Source organism: Periplaneta americana, chromosome 14 (genome assembly GCF_040183065.1).
Source record: "Periplaneta americana isolate PAMFEO1 chromosome 14, P.americana_PAMFEO1_priV1, whole genome shotgun sequence".
Taxonomy (NCBI): Eukaryota; Metazoa; Arthropoda; class Insecta; order Blattodea; family Blattidae; genus Periplaneta; species Periplaneta americana.
The window spans coordinates 1,975,445-1,996,213 of record NC_091130.1 but is presented as its reverse complement, the minus strand read 5'-3'; the positions used below and the strand labels follow the sequence as shown (position 1 = coordinate 1,996,213).

At 37.2% G+C, this 20,769-nt stretch overlaps 2 protein-coding genes across 3 annotated transcripts in view; both read right to left on the bottom strand.

Annotated features, from left to right (window-relative positions):
- LOC138713068 (pyrimidodiazepine synthase-like) overlaps positions 1–18,578 on the bottom strand; it is a 41,328-nt gene extending 22,750 nt beyond the window's left edge. The window contains exon 1 of the mRNA XM_069844808.1: positions 18,377–18,578. Within this exon, the coding sequence (XP_069700909.1) occupies positions 18,377–18,521 (145 nt within the window). The 5' untranslated portion in view covers positions 18,522–18,578. The remainder of the gene's footprint in view (positions 1–18,376) is intronic.
- Positions 18,579–18,844: 266 nt separating this feature from the next.
- The window catches only part of LOC138713071 (pyrimidodiazepine synthase-like), a 78,117-nt gene continuing 76,192 nt past the window's right edge, over positions 18,845–20,769 (bottom strand). For both annotated transcript variants that reach the window (XM_069844812.1, XM_069844811.1), the window contains exon 6: positions 18,845–19,848. In XM_069844812.1, the coding sequence (XP_069700913.1) occupies positions 19,720–19,848 (129 nt within the window). In that variant the 3' untranslated portion in view covers positions 18,845–19,719. The remainder of the gene's footprint in view (positions 19,849–20,769) is intronic.

The following is a 20,769-nucleotide window of genomic DNA, read 5'->3' as shown; positions in this document are numbered from 1 at the left end:
ACTTCTTTCCTACTATAGTTAATAGCTGGCAATGAGATATCTATACAAGCTGTTTTTCTATTGTTTTCACATCAAAGATATTGATGAATAAAGTGATAAATTGTACACACACTACTCAAAGCGATGATTTATAATGTTGTAGTTTCCGCTGAAACATGAACATTCTTGTTCCTTTACTGCGAAGTCTAATGGTTTCATGCTTGTTCTCGGCTCCATTTGGATCGGGTCTCACGTCACAACTATTAACCTTCAGAATACTGTTTCGAGACTCAATCACTGCTCTGCTATATATAGCAGCAATTCGTCATGCTTTGTAAGAGTTCTACGGCTCACCGCTTGGAATGTGCTTAACGAGGTCTACCCCATCTAATGCTGGTCTTTTGTTTCAGTGTACACTCACAGAGAAGGCTGCCACGCTTTGCCGGCGTGTTTTCTGGTAAGTTTCTACATCTTCTGATAATCTCGATTCGGTATCTGCGTAGAAACAAGATAGGCTATAACCAGTCCTGTGTGTGAGATCCCTTCAAGCGAACTCAAAAACAAATTTTACCCTTAAGATCTCAAGACGAACGGATTCTACTTCAATAAACAAAGCAATATCTTCGTTGCAGAAAACAAAACCTGCGCCGCCATGACGACCATGTGTATGAAAAGTGCCACAAAATGAAGTATCATCTGAATTTTTCCAGCCCGCTTACTTGCCAGACAGAATTTTTGGCAAAGGATAAAATTCAGACTTCAACAAAAGCAGTAGATATTAAGAGAAAAATACATTGTTTCGTAATTATAGAATTGAAAATAGTAACTCTGTTTGAAATGAAGATATTTTTGGAAATTTAATGTATGGTAGTGAGGCCTGGACTGTCCGAAACTCAGATGTTCAACGCCTAACAACTGCGGAAATGAGATTTCTACAGCTTGCTTGACCACAAAGGAATGAACTAATTACAAAAGAATTGAAAATTACACCTATTTATGAACATCTCAACCACTATAGACAAAAATGGCTTAACCATGCCAATAGGATGGACCGTTCCAGACTCCCAAGACAAATTCTCCGCTATATACCACATGGAAGATGATCTTTGGGACGCTCCCTGAGAAGATGGACGGAGACCGTAACAGGCCACTAGGCCTAATACCTGCAAGGACGATGATGATGATGATGATGATGATGATGATGAACAGCAGAAACCAGAATGCCGGTTCACGTGATGCATTCCGCAACTTCGTCAGTCTACGAGTTCCGTAATCTTTCGCACCCTCTATATTTCATTTATTATAATGGTACATTGTGATACATTATGAAAAGGTCTCGAAGAGAAAAACAAATATCCATCGAATAAAATGCACATTGTGCCATTTAAAAATGGAGTCATTATTCGTATTTCTTAAATGTACAAGATAACAAGAAAGATATGCTCATAGTATTAATTCCCCATTGTACGTAAATAACTTTTATGCTCGACCATGCCGAAATGTAGTAATTATACACCTGGTAGCAGCCCTTTAATGGACCTCATTAAAGTACACCTATTCATTAAAGTTCAGGTTTTCCACCAATCAGAACGCACCATTGTAGCAATATGAAAGCGCAAGTATCGATTATTCTCGGATATGCAATCGAAAGACAACTAGCGAAACGTCACGGAGGCTGGAAATCCAAACTGTCGCAGAAGGTTATGTTCTGTTACTATAATAATTAGCGTTAATTTTAAATAATATTCACATAAATTCAATTTGTCATCTCGTTTTTCAATGTCTAATTTAATTTCAATGTTATATCAAGGTCAATGTGGACATCTGTTTCTCGAAAAAAATCAATACTTTCGCGTAAGCGCACATCTCACAATTTACGAGCTATTGCAAGTTAGAAATATGGTCGAGCATAAAAAGTCGTATGAAACTTGGCTATAATGGTAATTAAGACGCTCGTATGAAAATTATGAAAGATGCTCGTATGAAAATTATGAAACTCGCTTGCGCTCGTTTCATAAACATACTCGCGTCTTAATTACTACCATTATAGGGTCGTTGCATAATGTACTATTGTTTGAAGCAATTTGCCACTCGACGCTTAAGAAAAAAATATTTTTGGTGAGCAATATAAATGGGACACACTGAATCTGCCCCCATTCATTAAGACTCTCCATCTATACACAACACTTGGAAAGTTAGTTCACGTAAGTGATATCTACTGTTGTACATGATCATAATTCTGTGTGATGGCAATATATATATATATATATATATATATATATATTGTAGTTTTCAGTATCGAAAATTATAGTTAGAACGACTGTATAAAATCATAATAATCATGTTTCATAGCAACGAGTTGAAGAAAAAAATAATAGAAAAATGCAAATCATCTTTTGCCACAATAAAGATAGCATCAGGATGCAGAACATAGAGCAGAATCTCATTTTCGCCAAAAATTGCTGTCATTGCCAATTCATAATCTTGATTGCAGGCAAGCCTGTTGTTGCTGCAGGTGATATCTGCTAGCATCAGACTGCCCGGAAGTCATCCAGACCTCTCGCACGCCCTAGTGTCCGTAAGCAAGCGAATATTCACAAACCAACAACCTGTGATCTTCAGTGTTCCAGTACAGGACATACGTATTGTTGCTTCGCCAGATCCAGAAGGCCAAAAGCGTAACTACAAGTCATACAAAGAAGTGATGATACCCCAAACTGCCAGGTGCAAAGCCAACAATTCTTCGTTGAAAATCGTCATATTTTCAGATGTGTTCATAACTGAAGCTCTCACAGGTCACCGCAGCTTCACTTGGTCACGTGGTCATATCGATGGTGTGGACATCCTACTTCAAAATTTGCACGAAACAGGCCACTGGCCCATTCTTATGAGCCCTGTAACGGATAGAACATTAAGCAGGAAGGGAGAGTACCAGAATTTCATCTTCGCGATCAATTACAAGAACAATGACCTGAGAAAGTTGCAACAGGACGTCTACTACCTGATAAAATTCCAGACTTTGAACGAGTTAAAAAACCCCACTGGACACTTCATCGTGACGGTGCTCGGTGGCTCTGGCACGGCGCACGTTGCACGCAAAATATTTGAAGCACTTTTTCGTCACCACTACTTCGATGCAGTAGTGTTATTACGTGCACCAGGAGGTAGAGTTATCAATATATTCTACCCAAATACTTTTTGCACCCGTCATCCAGAAGCAGCACTATTTGGCACGTGGATCGGAGGAGGAGAAGATGGAAAGTTTCTGGAGAATGTGGATTTCAACAAGGAACAAATCGAACGAAATTTAACAGGCTGTTGTTTCAAGGTGCTACCCTCAAAAACTGACCCATTTGTAATAGAGAGATCTGTGAATCCTCTTTTGACGGAAACAACAGGATTGGATATCAAATTACTTGAAATCGTAACAAATGTTTTCCGAGCTTCGAACAAGAACTGTGCTGAAGATTCTTTAGGGATTTTGATAATAAACAACATGGCGGCTGTGTTTTATCATTCATATTTTGCCTTCTTAACGCCTTATTTTACCCAGAGTTACAAGTTCTTCGTTCCAATTGCACAAATGTATCCTCGATGGACAAGTTTGACAAGGGTGTTCACTCCGTTTGCCTGGATCTCCGTCCTGGCGTCTGTACTGGTAACTGCTCTCCTTTTACACGTTTTGACAAGGTGGGTGCCCGTCAAAGACCCCAACAGCTACGATGGAACACTGCATTGCTTGCTGAACATTTGGAGTGCAATTCTTGGTATAGGGGTTGATAAAATGCCCCGTAACACATCTCTCAGAACATTCTTTTTGTCCTGGTTACTGTATTCCATCTGCATCAATACAGTATTCCAAGCGTTTATGACCAGCTATTTGGTGGATCCTGGAAGACAACACCAGATAGACACATTTCAGGAAATTCTGGACCTCAATTATACAATGGTATTTGATGGATTCCAACTTTTTACTGCCTATACATCTTTGTACGACGTAAGAGACAGGGCGTACATAGTTATGGTATCCACAGACGCTCTCAACGTTGCCTTTAATTCTGAACAAATGGCTATCATGATCAATGAGGATTTATTCACATACTATGCAAAGAAACTGTGTGTCACGAAAGACATACCCGTGTACCACAAGTTCAGCGGAGATGCGATCCAGATACACGTGCATATGGCAGTCACTGGAGGTCGCTATTTGTCCAGAAGGTGGAATCAGGTTCTGGGTCGCTTGGTCCAGGCAGGAATACCCCGGAAGCTCATGAACGACATCACAGACCCTCTGGGGTATCTCACCATCGACCAAGCTGCGGTGGACCTTGCAGAAGAATACGTTCCCTTGTCGTTGTCCATTGTTCAGTCGCCTTTCATTTTCCTGGTTCTTGGGTTATTTGTGAGCTTAATAGTTTTCTTTGGTGAGAGGACAATTCACTATGCTGAGAGATGCGGAGTTTCTTTGTCGAGAAAGAAAAACTAAGAATGATACAAATTAAGACAAACAAAACAAATCACAAGTCAGACCACGGAGAGGTCCTAAATATGATTACCATTATCTATATGCTTTCTTAATACACACTGAACACTTTTCAGATTCTGACGAACTTACATTTGTAAAGTCATCTGTCAATAAGTATACGATATTCGATGTTTGTAAATTTTATTGTAATTGGACTGTGTATTGTGTATTTGGAGTACTATCTAATGCCTAAAACAAAACCAAACCTTGGTCTGCTGGTCAGTCACTAGAGAGTGAGTATGTATGTATGTATGTATTATGTATGTATGTATTATGTATGTATATGTATATGTATACATGTACAGCTGTAAAAAAAAAAGCCGCACTCGTGAACAGCGAATATTTTCTCAGATCACTTCGGATAACAGCGTTGTTACATGATGCATGCGCTTACAGAAGCAGTTTCGGAACTGAGATGTTTACGCAGAAGTCAATCACATCTGCGTCTCGTACAGCAGCGGTAATGTGTTCGCTTACTGATGCGTGGGTTGTGAGTTCGAGCCTTGTGCATGTTATCATTTTATTTTGTTATCGTTCTTTAGCGATATAAATAATATCCAAGTTATCATTTATATTCTGTGATCGTTGTTTAGCGTTATAAATAATATTCAAGGTATCATTTTATTTTGTTATCGTTATTTAGCGATATGAATAATATTCAAGTTATCACTTATATTGTTACGTTCTTTAGTGATATAAATAATGTACAAGTTATCACTAATATTTTGTTATCATTCTTTAGCGTTATAAATAATATTAAAGTTATCATTTTATTTGTTCTCGTTCTTTAGCGTTATAAATATTAAAGGTATCATTTTGTTTTGTTATCATTCTTTAGGGTTATAAATAATATTAAAGTTATCATTTTATTTTGTTATCGTTCTTTACCGATATAAATAATATTCAAATTATCATTTATATTGTTACCGTTCTTTAGCGATATAAGTAATATAAATTTAATGTTAGATTTGAAACAATACAATTGCATTATACTAGTGTTAGTTTTTTTTCTTATTATTATACTATCCTGTAACACAATAAAATGAAAAAGAGTGACTAAGATTTAAACATGAGACGTTGACAGCTAAATGCCGACGTTCTTCCGACTGAGCTACGGGGGCACAAATAAAGAAGCTTATGCGGAAAAATTTCCCAATTCCCCTCCAAGACATCCTGATGATTTGTGGAAGCTCGTCCAGGATGTCTGGAATGCCGTGACTGAAAATACTAGTCGATTCCATGCCCATTCGACTGCAAGATGTGATCGAGATGGGAGGAAGATGGACTAAATATTGAATCGTGGCTTTTTGTTTTGCTTTTTTAACTTTTAATTGTTTGAATTTCGGTAGAGTTCATTTCCACCCTGTATAAAATCCAAGCTCCAATTACTCTGGTAAGAATTTAGCAGATTTCGATTGTATGTTGATTAAAGTTCCTGTCAGATTTATCTGTCCGCCTACGGCACGAATGATACTGCGATTAATCTGCAAGACGCTTCGTAAATAAATATTACAAATTATGTTTTATTCAACGACGCTGGCAACCGCTAAGGTTAAATCAACGTCGCCGGTGTGCCGAAATTTTGTCCCGCAGGAGTTCTTTTACATGCCAGTAAATCTACTGACATGAGCCTGTTGCATTTAAGCATACTTAAATGGGCGAGATCGAGCCCGCAACCTCGAGCACAGAAGTTCAGCACTGTACCGACTTCGCCACCCAGGCCGTAAGACTTAGGGTGGACAAAGCAGAAGACGATGTGGCAATACAACAATTCAATAGGATGCAAGTAATGAAACGTGCAGCGGACGAGACGCCGACGTCCCTGCATCGTGCTGCATAATTGTGTCATAACGAACGCACATGTGCACTGCATTGCGCAAGCGTGTGGGAATGGCTCATGTTTATGCAGATGCTGCCTAATAAAACAAACAAGTGAGCATATCAAGGAAACATAACAAAAGCAAAGTCCCTTTTGAACGATGTTGGGGGGGGGGGAGGCTTTGAAATTGAAGTAGGTACGAAGTTGTGCAGTGAACATTTATTGCAAATTTTTTATTCCATGTTGTATTGGAATATTAAGTATAACTTCAGAATATATGCAGCAAGTGAAACACAAAACCCAGCAAATGTCTGAACCAACGAAGAATTGGAAGGAAGACGCGCGTCACCCTGATATTCCCGTTTGTAGGTTATTTCCATATGAGCCGTTCAGAGCAGAAGTGGTGTAAGTCAGAAATGGGTAATGAGGGTCAAAGTTAACATTCTGTAAAATACAGCGCGAAGTAGCAATAAATATTCAATTTATTTAAACTATTACTAGTCAGTGGATAGCACGAAGGACATGTTAACTGCTACTTTGCGCTGTATTTTATAAAATTTCTACTTTAAACCGCATTAACTAATTTTGACTTACACCACTTTTGCTCTGAACGGCTCAATCACATCCTTCTTCATATAAATTGTGACCTTTACAGTATTACCACAGTCTAGTATTTACAGTCACGAAGCTTGAGTTGTGAGGGTACTAGGAACAATAGACTGTGGCGGTACTATTACGCATTGTCTGTAATGAGGGGATAGTAGCGATCCTAGTGGTTAGCAACTGTCTATGGATGCATATTCCCTACGTATTGAGCTTTGTAACTGTATATACTAGACTGTGGTATTACGCTAATATAATTATACAGAAGCTGGATTTAAAAGTATGTAGAAATGTGTGCAGACAGGCCTATGATCATTCGCAATGAGATCCAACCGAAGATATTAAGGGTGCTATTCATAGACATTTCGCTATCCCGCGCTACGAGCGTGCTAAACTAGCCCCGGCTATCGACTGGTTACAGGATTCATACCATATCATATCGCTAAAACTGGTTTATGAATACGAAAAACGTTAGTTCGCTGATCATCCACCGGAAGCCCGCGCTAAGAATGTCTATGAATATGGCTCTTAGAAATCAAACGGAAAGAGTAATAGATTTCGTGGACTATCCCTATCAGATACAGACTAGTCTATACAGCTATATAAAATAGGTACAATACGTAATCTTTTATTACAAAGAACGGCCATTCTCAGGAACGACGTTTCAATTACTTGTGACGAAATGTAGCCTACAGCACCAGTAAAAAGTAATGAGCCTCTTGAATATTCTAAGTCCCAAATACAAGACACTGCGCATGCACAGATACACCTTAAGACAGCGGTCATCAGCACAGTGCACCCTCGGGCTAGCGTCTCTTACCCGTGGGCTAAGACACTGCACTAGCGTGCATCCGTGGCTGCTGGCGAGTATGCTTTCTAACTCTCCCTTCTGCACGACGGAGCATATTACGATGCACTCGTTACACTTTACCCATTACAGCGAGTGCTGACGACCACTGCCTTGTCGACCTGGTTGGCGAGTTGGTATAGCGCTGGCCTTCTATGCCCAAGGTTGCGGGTTCGATCCCGGGCCAGGTCGATGGCATTTAAGTGTGCTTAAATGCGACAGGCTCATGTCCGTAGATTTACTGGCATGTAAAAGAACTCCTGCGGGACAAAATTCCGGCACAACCGGCGACGCTGATATAACCTTTACAGTTGCGAGCGTCGTTAAATAAAATATAACATTAACATAACCACTGCCTTAAGCGATCGCTAAAGGAGTTACTGAAATTCATTCAATTTTGAGTGTTGTAGTAACCCATTCTGAAACGCACTTGAAAGAATGCTAAGATAATGGATTTCCTATATATAAATATCGTAGACAATATACAGAAGTGAAGCCTTCCGTCTCGTCTCAGTAGCTCAGACATTGCGAGTCATGCGGAGGGGAGTGGGTTCGCGCCTCATCTTAGTATTTTTTTTTTCTGAATAACACTAAAATCTAATTTTAGAGAGTCTTGGGATCGGTGGTTCAGTTTGCTGAACAAAAAGTGGAATAATTACTGCCCAACTCCTATCAGTTATTATTAGGTTTCACCTGGCCAGACAAAAGCAAACTATTATTTGGAAGATAGTTTGTCTTCCTCAAGCAAAGTCAAGACAAACACAATTACTGATGTTCCATATGAAACGATTTTACTGAAGACGAAACATAGTTTGTAGGGCCTTCAAGATGAATATACAGTAGGCTACATAGCACATCGTTCACAATCTTCCACACCAAGTAGGCCTACTTCCCTCTATGCCACAATAGCGTCTATCCTGTAGGGTACGCAGGTTTCAGCTTTCTGTGCGTCAAAATTATCTGAACAGTACAGTCGTGTCAAAGGAACATGACTATGCAAGTTTGCAGCTGAGAAATCGTAAATTACAGATACAAATGATACAATGTCAAAAGTAAAATAAGTTAGCATTACTAAATTGAACCAACATATTTCAGAGTACGGAAAAAAATGTGTTTATTATTATGAATGAAAAAAATATTCTGTCACCTCTGTAATTGTGATGTGCCACGTGATAACAGTTTCAACGTCAAGTGTCATGTGAACGCGAACATAAACAAGCTCTTGAGAAATTAGAAGAAAAGTTAGGCCTACAGCAAGGTTCAAGGAGTCAATTCATACGTGTTATGAGGAAATGTGTGATGCATTTATTAGTGCTAAATTCCCCACTCCATACTCTGGAAGTAACAAACTGAGTAGGCCTACCGTACATTCTTGAAAAATTACACAAAATGAAGTATTCCGAATGATTCTACATTGCGAAAAGTATTCTAGGTTATATGTGAAAAAAATTATGACAAATCGCGGGCTCAGAATGACAAGGTTCTATCTGACATTTTTAGCAAAATGAGATTTTTGTTGCATTGAATTCTGCTACTTCACAGCTATCTACCATATAAATTATATCTTGATATTTAAATTAATATTTGTGATAAAGTTAGTTTGAAAAGGTTCTTATCTGCACTGATTTTATTAAAAACCAAACTTTTAAAATGCTCTCCTGTAAAATTTACTAAACATTAGATAGAACCTTGTCATTCTGAACCCTCGAAATGCATAAAAAATTATTTGAATAAAAATTTAACAAAAAATTCGGATTTCGGTGCTGCTAATCCAAATCACGCGGCCACGAACCAAGGGAATATAACAAGAAAGGAACACATTTATTTGACTACTAGCCGTACCCGTGCGCTCCGCTGCACTTGTTAGAAATAAATATAAAGTAATTACATAATTAAAATAATACATCTGTTCCAGGGAACATTCGTGTTTGATAGAAGGATAAATCGTTTAACATGTCACTTAATTTATTGTATTTAGATAATTAAAATGCGATCATTTTGATCCAGAGACACTCATTTGGTCATAAAAATTATTTTAGGAAATACAGGAAACGAATATACAGAATAGCCTATCAAGTTTTCTGTGCATAAGAAGCTATTTTAATCTTACCAGTCCTCGATTCACTCAGAAGTTACTGTAATAACATTATAGCATTATGTCCATCTAGAGAAACTACACTTAATTATACAAATCGGTTAATTTAGCTTCCGATATTACTTCATACAAACACAGAAACATTCCCTTAGGCTATGTTTCATAGCTTTCGATTGCTGTTGTCCAAGGCCCCTTATAGACGAAGTCATTTGTTTTTTATTTCATTACATCGTCTTAGATGGCGTTGTTATTGTAATTTTGAAACTCATTTATCTCATTAAATATCAGTTCTATCTAAATTTTGCATAGAATAAAACTTATCGGAAATTATTTTTAAAGAAACTTTTGTCATGTAGGCCTAATATTTTTCATGAAAATTAATAAGGGAGATATTTCGATTTATTTAATTCAAGCCCCCTTATAACCCCACTTTTAAATAAAATATTTTGAATGCCATATAGCTTAAATTCTAAGTTACAACGAACTTAATTTATATTCCAATTTTCATATAAATCGGTTCAGCCATTATCGCGTGAAAAGGTAACAAACATCCAGACAGACAGACAGACAGACATACAAACAAAAATTTCAAAAAAAGCGATTTTCGGTTTCAGAGCGGTTAATTATATATGTTAGGACCAATTATTTTTGGAAAATCGAAAATTACCAGAAAAATTTCGGCTACAGATTTATTATTAGTATAGACTGGGGTATTGGGATTCTGTCAGAGAGTAACACAGTTACGCAGCTTATCTCCGAAACATTAATACAGACGGATGGCCTTAACCCTTTCTTACCTATAGATACCATATGGCAATAATTAACTTTATAGCATTTATATACTTGTGTGTTACATATGAAGGTAAATTTTGCTGGATAACTTCTATTTCAATACATTTTCATCAATATAGTTTTGTTTCAAATGTTGCCACTCCCGTAACTTGGTCACTGAATTGGTCCTAATACAGCTATTTGTTTCAACATGGATTGCTTGTAAATTTAATTTGGGTTAGAAACAGTGGCGTAGCATGAAATTTTGAGCAGGGGAAGGTAACTCAAGTTGTCTTTCATGCAATATGAGAAAACGTATTACAAAAATACAGTCTTAAAATAAATAGTAGTCAATTTCAAGTCTGCAGTCGAAGATTAGTTGGAACATCGTAAGTAACACCAATAAGGCATGACCTCAAATGGTACGTAGTAAAATATGATTTCACGGTTTACACATATCTCTTAACAAATAGACACGTATACGTATAACATTAGCTCACTCCCTGTCATACTTAGAGAAATCACAGTATTAGTATCATTACGTAAGTATGCGTCTGTCTTTTGGTTGTGTCCTTCATTGACAGCAAGGGAGTTGGTCATTTGTTTTTTAAATCACACTTTTGTTCGTAAGTCAGTCTTGATAATACAATTGTCCTAAAAAAATTCAAGTAAATTAGTGCCAGGAACTGTTATTTCACTCATTATTTATTATATCAGCCACAATGCACACTAACACTTCAACTGAACACAACTGACGAAAAGGGATAACTCGGAAACTACTTATTTTAAATGTTAAAGCTAACTTCTTGCGAGCCTTGCGATTAGGGTAGTTTAGTTAGAAAGGGATGGAAAATCTGCGGGGTGCATTACACAGAAGAAACCAGTCTGCTTGGAAGCTGGTGTGTGCAGGCTTCTTGTTTACTGCTGCATCACAAATCATCCTGAGCTGCCGCATCACAATATTTAACGCGTAAATATAAATTCTATTAAAATTAATAAATAATTTTCTCCATAAACTGCCGGTTTATTATGAAATTATTAACTGGCGAAGCTAAGCTTTTTAGCTTACATTGACGCTACGCCACTGGTTAGAAAGGGTTAAAATCGAATTACTTCATAATCCACTTGTCACAAGCCACAACTGCATCGTACAGTCTTTAGAAAAAAGTTTTGTCGCGCAGATATTTTGTAAGTTCCAGAAAGGAGGCAGTGCGCATGATCAGACATAGGCCTACAACGAAAAAATAAACTAATTTTATTACCTCAACTAGTCCTCCTCTTGTGAACCAGGTCGCTCGTCCTCTGATCATGCGCACTGCCTCCTTTCTGGGACTTACAAAATATCTGCGCGACAAAACTTTTTTCTAAAACTGTACGATAATGACGTACTAAAATAAAAATTAGACGGATTACAATGCTTGATACTTCCCTTCTCTAGACATACAGAACTTGACCGCCCCTGTAATCATAAGAATGCGGATGTGAAGCTTCTATTTTCTGTTGCATAATAAGCATCACTAACGTTAAATGAGGCTCCGAGCGCATCTAGTCCCGGAAGCAGCGACAGTTTTTGCCCTCGATTCTTTTTTGTCAGGAGCCGCCATTTCCTGCATGAATACATTTTTTATGAAGTCAAAACGCAAGTAATGACGCTTTCGTTCATTCATGTGAACTGGTAGCATGGAACTAATTGCGAAGCAACGATCGTTGAAGTGAATGACACAAATTTTGATAAAATATAATAATAATAATAATAATAATAATAATAATAATAATAATAATAATAATAATAATAATAATAATAATAACAATAATAATTACAAATGGCTTTTATAGAACCAGGAGATTCATTGCCGCCCTCACATAAACCCGCCATCGGTCCCTATCCTGAGCAAGATTAATTCAGTCTCTACCATCATATCCCACCTCCCTTAAATCCATTTTAATATCCTCCCATCAATGTCTCTGCTTCCCCTAAGGTCTTTTTCCCTCCGGCTCCCAACTAACACACTCTACGCATTTCTGGATTCTGCCCATCTCAAACGTCTGGATTTAATGTTCCTAATTATGTCAGGTGAAGAATACAATGCGTGCAGTTCTGCGTTGTGTAACTTCCTCCATTCTCCTATAACTTCATCCCTCTTAGCCCCAAATATTCTCCTAAGTACCTTATTCTCAAACACCCTTAACCACTTTTCCTCTCTTAAAGTGAGAGTCCAAGTTTCACAACCATACAGAACAACCGGTAATATAACTGTTTTATAAATTCTAACTTTCAGATTTTTGACAGCAGACTGGATGATAAGAGCTTCTCAACCGAATAATAACAGGCATTTCCCATATTTATTCTGCGTTTAATTTCCTCCCGAACATCATTTATATTTGTTACTGTTGCTCCAAGATATTTTCAAACGACAAATTTCAAATTTTTATAGTTTCATTTCGTACAATATTCTGGTCACGAGACATAATCATATACTTTGTCTTTTCGGAATTTACTTCCAAACCTATGCCCTTACTTGCTTTAAGTAAAATTCCGTGTTTTCCCAAGTAGTTTGTGGATTTTCTCCTAATATATTCACGTCATCCGCATAGACAAGCAGCTGATGTAACCCGTTCAATTCCAAACCCTGTTTGTTTTCTTGCACTTCCCTAATGGCATATTCCAGAGCAAAGTTAAAAAGGGAACGTGACAGTGCATTTCCTTGATAATAGTATAATTATTATTATTATTATTATTATTATTATTATTATTATTATTATTAACTGAAAATAAAATGGATCCCAACTCCAATAAAACTGACCACACAGCAACAGATATTGAGCAGCTACGAGCAACACAGACTACAGCTTTGAAGGTCATTATCATTAATAAATAGCTGTGTAATTAAGGCGTGCTTGAAATCTGCTACCGACAACGACAACCAGGATTGCAGTATTGTGACGTAGAATACTTCTTTCCCCGCACTCGTACCGGGATCCGTGGTGAAACAAAAAATATCAGAATTTCATATGCTTACACTATGAGCCAGAGTCGAATGCTAATGTTATTAGTCAGGCCATGAACCAATGTAATTTGTGTGACCGCGCCCAATGACGTCACCTCCCCTCGCTACGGGCATGAGGTCGCAGAATTTGGGTATAAAATTAGGTGTGCCCCGTGGAATACTCAGTAATATCTCGGCATCGAGATCAGCTACTGACTCGTTTGACATGTAGTCGCCAATTTCTGCAATATTAAACTGATAAATAATAGACGCGTACCATACAATTTGAGTGGACCACAGTGGAAAATCTGTTGTGAGTTGTTGTAAGACTTGTAATATTCTGTGTACTGACCTAAGCGCAGAGATTGCAACGTGTCCATAATATTGTGCGTCCGTTTCGTCTGCAATACTGGCCGGCTGATCATGTAACACCACCCCTTGAAATATCATGGCTCCATCTAGGAGAGAGTTGAAAAATCAACTGTCTTCCTCCCCTCCCTCACTTTTAAATAGTGCATTTCTTCAGTCCAATCTACCTCGCGTCTCGTTTACAAAATCTATCCACCCACCATAATCCAGACACACGAACACAGGACTCCCCAGTGCTTTCCATTCCCTCCCACCGAACATTATCGTACTCCTCGTCTTTGTTGTACCGCTAACTGTTCCTCGACTTTGGAATTCCCTACCGAGGAATGTCACACACTGTTAAAGACATCGAACGAATTTAATAATAGACTAAGCAAGCATTTATCAATTCCCCTTACCAATAGCAACTGCTTCAATTTTCGAAAATGTCTATCATACAATAACAGTGTAAGTATCCAAATTACCTCACGGTATTATAGCCGCGCTCTCATGGTTAACATTCGGCAGGTCTTTGAGCGGCCTCGTGAGCAACATTCGGCAAGACTTTGAAATTTAATTATATTATTGTTTTCAATTTCTTGTGTCGCCGCTCCAATCACTTGCCTCAATTTCAATATTGCAACCAATAAGCTGCTTCCATTATAAAATGACACCTACTTGTCTAATCCACGTGGACTAAAACCGAAGTTGCAATGTCTTGTGCTGACGACGAACATTAAGGTATAGGTATGTGATTAAAAATTATTATTAAAGAGTTATTAATAAGAGTTGAGAATGTCAACGTACTCGTATATGAAATAATAATAGTAATAATTATAATAATAGCCATTTAACAATATAACAAACTATAGTCGCGACGCTGTTATTCCCGGCGTGACTCCTTCTCTTTGCTTACGTCTTAGGAAGTCAAGGCTCTATAAAGGCTAGGTAGGTAATATCGTACGCCATTTCTGTTCTTTCGTTGCCGAGCTACCAGATGAGGAATCTATTTGGCACACCGTTAAACATTATCATGTCGTAGCTCCTATGATAATAAATCAAACGCACTGTAATTCAGCAAATAATTGAGCGGCAAATAACGTCTTCGTGTGCTTTCTGCGAACGCCAACTAAAGAGCTAAAATGGCGGGTGATTTTATTAAGTATTTATCGAGCCTTAAGAAATGAATCAGCGAATCATAAGACGCACACGTTTAAATGTAGCCGACCTGCAACGCGATTCGCTGCCGGAAATTAGAGCGACGGGACTAATAGTGCTTATTCTTATCGAGGAAGTAGACTTGACAACGTGACGCTTAGAGTGAAACCTAGAGCAACAATCGGTCGGCAAAATTATGTTTTAAAAGCACACAACACGTTATTGTATGATGCCGACATGTTAAGCATGAGGTCTTGGCGATAATACTACTGCTATTATTATTATTATTATTATTATTATTATTATTATTATTATTAGTGCCGATATTAAGATATACGGATCGTATGCGAAGATTAAGAGAAAGGCAGAAAATAGGAAAGATTTGATAATAATGGGTTTGCAGTGAAAGCCCTGTCCTTGGCAGAAAACGAATGAATGAATATCAATGTTTATTATTGTTTCACTACCGCTATTTATCTAACTTATTTCTTTTTACTCCTATAATTTGCTATTTTTACTCACTGTCATATTATTACATCAGGTTCTACATATTATTGTAATCATTACTGTAATATGTAAGGCCACGTAAGACTACTGTATTATGCTTTCATATGCTTTTCTTTAAAGCTTTTTAACTTTAATTATTTAAATTATCTCAAAATTTTATTATTGTTGGGTGGATAATGAAACAAAAATCGGACTTAAATAAAAAAAAATAAAGATTAAATAAAATGAAAAAAAAAAGTAAAACCCGAATTTCAATTAGAGTCTGCTGAGCGGAAGAGAAGGCCTGTTGACCTTAATTCTGCCTGAATAAATGATTTTTAGTAGGTTATTTTACGACGCTTTATCAACAGCTTAGGTTATTTAGCGTCTGAATGAGATGAAGGTGATAATGTCGGTGAAATGAGTCCGGGATCCAGCACCTAAAGTTACCCAGCATTTGCTCATATTGGGTTGAGGGAAAACCCCGGATAAACCTCAACCAGGTAACTTGCCCCGACCGGGAATTGAACCCGGGCCACCTGGTTGAATAAATGAATGAATGAATGATAAATAAATGAAGAAATAAAAAGAAATGAATAAAGAAAGAAATAAATGTGTACCGGTAAATAAAAAATAAATAAATGTATAAACAAACGAAGAAATAATATTATCAGAATTATATTATTATTATTATTATTATTATTATTATTATTAATTTCGGAATGTCTCTACAGACCCACACTCTCCACCGAAATAAAAATAAAACATTCAAATCTACACAACTGGGTTACGTGCCGGCGTGTCCCTGGTACAGCCCAGAATTTTTGTATTAGTGTAGGTCGACTGTAGACATTACACGTCAAAGGAAGAGATTCTAAGCTAATTATAGAAGCGATGATCGGGATAGGCAAATAACCTGTACTCCAGTTTTTATAAACCTCACAGCAAAAAATGCAGCCATCAGCTATTTAGTATGCGCACAATGCTGTGCTCGTTCACCCAGCCCATGCACGAGCAGCGGGTCACAGGGTTAACTACCGGACTTAGTCAAATGCTACTGCAACGGCATGCAGTCAGCCACGATGCTAAGACCACAGAACCGGAGCCCAATTAACTGGAAGAAGATCGTCGCCCGAACAGATCTCACGATTAGTGACAAGGAAATTTAGCGACCAGCGAAAAAATTTAAAACTTGAATAAAAATAAAGTGATTAACACGTTTCAACTTCTTTGAACTTTTTTTAAAACTATTTCTTCGACCTAAGAATCATTCGTCAATTCCTTTTATCTGCCTTTATCCACGATATTTTACTTTGTCACCGAACTAATGAGATATTTTCGTAATTTGAAATTCACGTCTTATTTAGGCCTATTATCTTTAAATGAATTTTGTTTAGTATTATGAGTCCTTGAAAAATATAATAATAATGTATTCATTTTAGTTTTTCACATTTAACAGAAATACCAGATTGAGTACAAAGTAGGTCTACGAAGATAAATTGCGTTGGTTCCTTCGTGCATTATTGTTTACGTAAATAAAGACAAATTAATGAAAATTAACATGGCACAGAAACGTTATTTTAAGCTACATGGGAACAAACATGAATAATATCCATCGTTCTTAATGATCTTAGGGCAGAAAATAATAAAATATAGCCTATACAGTAAATAAAACATAAATTACAACACAGTGAGCGTATAACAGACAGCAAGTACAACATGTAAGCAAGAAAACGTGTATGTACGGGAATAAAATAGTTATTGTACTTCCAACGTAAGTCATTTAAACTATCTTTCAAATTAAAAGTTAGGCTTACATCACCCGTTATACATCGCAGCTAGAGTATCCAATAGTTCGTACGCATTCGAATGAATTATCCGTACGTAATAATCTGTATATTCATAGAGTTTTTCAAATTACGTTGCAAAGCTATTGAGAGTTCTTCTCAATTGTAAGGATTCTAGACACATCACAGGATGATGGCCATAGCGAGAATAGGCAAAATGAGGGAAAGGAAGCAATCAACAATGAGGACTGATGGGAGAAACGAACATTTTGTCCATTTATCCACATGCTAAATTAATATTATTACAGTACATGTTCGGACGAAATGTGAATGAGATTTAGATCCAGAAAATTATGTTTTACCTTAAACAATTTCTTTCACATCATGCTTCTGCTTTCATTTACACAACAGACATTCGAATTAATTTAAACTCCAAACGAATGCGAAACTGTACCATTGTTGACATGTTTAATGGCGTAAAACACAAAGAAGTACAATGGGCTGAACGTTTAGTTTAGGGCACTGAATGGAGGATACAAACGCGCAATATTATCGTCAAAACGCGGATTTTTATGTAGATCCATAATGAGTAGAAAGGAATACAATATAATATATTATTGCCCTTTCAAAAAAAATCATAAAAAATTGATGAATGTATAAATATTAAGAATATAACGAGGGAAGAATGCATACCAACAACACAACACAATAGAAATAGTACCGGTATGCATTATGTGGACATTGATTGCTATTAAAAAATATTCACACCTGCCTCGAACATCACTTAAAGAAACAAACCTTACCTTAATTTAAAAAATATATATAATATACATGAATGTCAATTTGAAAGGAAATTTGCGAGTGTAACCTAGAACATGCCGCAAGTCCGTAAAATGGGACATGTGGTTTGCCACTTAATATCATATAAACTATTATAATAGTATTGCAATAAAAGAATTATTAATTATTACCTGCTGCAAGATGTTCCGTGCTCATCCTGTTGCAACCTTCACAACACAGAAATAAAAGGAACGAGCAGTTGACAAATAACAATAATGGAAACCGCACAAACGTTGACAGCCGGCAATGTAGACGCGAAGGAATGGCCTGGAGCATCAATGTCAGCAGCCAGTCTAGCGTGCGATCGAAGTCACGGCCTGCATGATCTCTCACAACTCAATATCGACCTTGTGACTGCAGCGACGCTAGAAGTGCAACGGCGGAGACTGAAAGCTTTCGACAAATGAAATTCGGATTCTTACAGCGGCAATAACTCAATCGCTAACAATGCCAATAACATTACAAAGATATCAAGGAATGTGGATCAATATTGCTACCGTATCTTGGGGCCTCATATTTCATGTTCTTTTCTTCTTTCTTAGCTTAGTTCGAAGTAGATAAGAGGAGATGGTGGTAAAATATGGCGAATAATCAGTACATCTTTTTTGAAATTTATTTCCTTTAAAATACTCTTTCATACGTGAAAAATATATTACATAAACTTGATGTACATTTATGACTTAGCTGCGGTAATGCCATTTTTAAAGCTCTGGTGCACAGGTTTTTATCTGACTGCAATATCCCATAACTTCAAATTTTGTTTTACTCCATTAAAGGAGTTGCATATCTTGGGAGCTATTAATACTACGTTCACATTATTCCGTACGGTACACACATTCTTTAAGCTATTTGGAAACTTTTCTCTGGAACAGAAATTTCTTGTTATTCTTCACTACAATTATTATTGTGAAATTTTATTTTATTTCTGTATATTATCATCTTCAATTTGCATGTTCACGATTTTACCCAGCTTATTTATATACAGTATTTCTTCACAGAATATATCATACAACAATCGGTTTTTAAGAAGCCTAAGAGGCTGGTGTTACATGTGCATATTTCATAGAATGTTCCAGCCAAACATTCATCGTGGAATACAATGCATTGCCTCATTTATGTCTCTACAAAATTGCGTCCCGTATCAGTTACATTAGGACATTTCCTATTTGCAGGAATGATAACACAGCTTACAAGCAAAGATATCAGTACAGAATCTCTTCTTTACATGAACCTAAAGCATAGGCTAAACGACCAACAACTAAACAACAACTAACCAATTAAGTAACAAATCAACTGAACAAACAATCAGCCAGCCATTCAATCCAACAATCAGCCAATTAACTCGTCATCCAAATAACTAACCAATGAAGTAAACAACCCCAACAAAGTAATCAAACAATTAAACAGCCAATTAAGCAATCGGACAATGTAAAGCAGAAACGCAGATGAGCGAAGAGCTTGGTCTGTATTGATTCTACTGCAGCAGCACGTCGTAGTCGATAGCTCCGGCCCTCTTGGTGCTTATGAACTTGGCGTAGCTCTGCGGCGGGATGTAGCTCAGCTGCACCGCCTCGTGCGCGATCATCGCCTGCAGCCAAGCCGTCTAGAACACAGCACAGGTTAGGTTAGGTTAGGTTAGGTTAGGAGATGGCGAATAAGTCAATCATCTCAAGATCAGAATGAACATGAAGCTGAAACACGGATGGACAAATGACAAAACAAAAAGAGAACGGAATATGATAATATTCTTTATGCTCGACCATGCCGAAATGTAGTAATTATACACCTGGTAGCAGCCCTTTAATGGACCTCATTAAAGTACACTTATTCATTAAAGTTCAGGTGTCCCACCAATCAGAAAACACCATTGTAGCAATATGAAAGCGCAAGTATCGATTATTCTCGGATATGCAATCGAAAGACAACTAGCGCGAGATTAGACAATGTTAAACTCAGTCGAAAAAAACAACACACAAATTAACATCAATTCACCGTCATCTTCCAGCCTTTCACAAAGCACATTCCCGCAAATTCATTTCACCAATTGCCGGAGAAAATCAAAATGGTCGAGCATAAAAAGTCGTATGAAAATTTACTATAATGGTAGGCCTAATTAAGACGCTTGTATGAAAATTATGAAACTCGCGCTCGTTTCATAAACATACTAGCGTCTTAATTACTACCATTATAGGCTCGTTGCATAATGTACTATTTTAATAGTAGGCTATATTATATAAGGCTATTCAGGATCTTTACACCAAAATCTGAGAGATGATAGGTCGGAAAAAATGGGTTCTGTGACAAAACATTGTCCTCCATGCAAGACCTATCATCTCTCCGTGTTAGGTACGGGGTTCTGAACCACCCTGTGTATATAAAATTACCTGCATATGAAAAATTTACTATATTTCACACATTATTAAGCGGCATGTGGAAGATGTTGAGAAGAGGCTGTGTGTGTTTGACTTTCCCAACGAGTCCTGATATAGATTCAATGAAAATTATCGACTAGTTCAGGAATGTT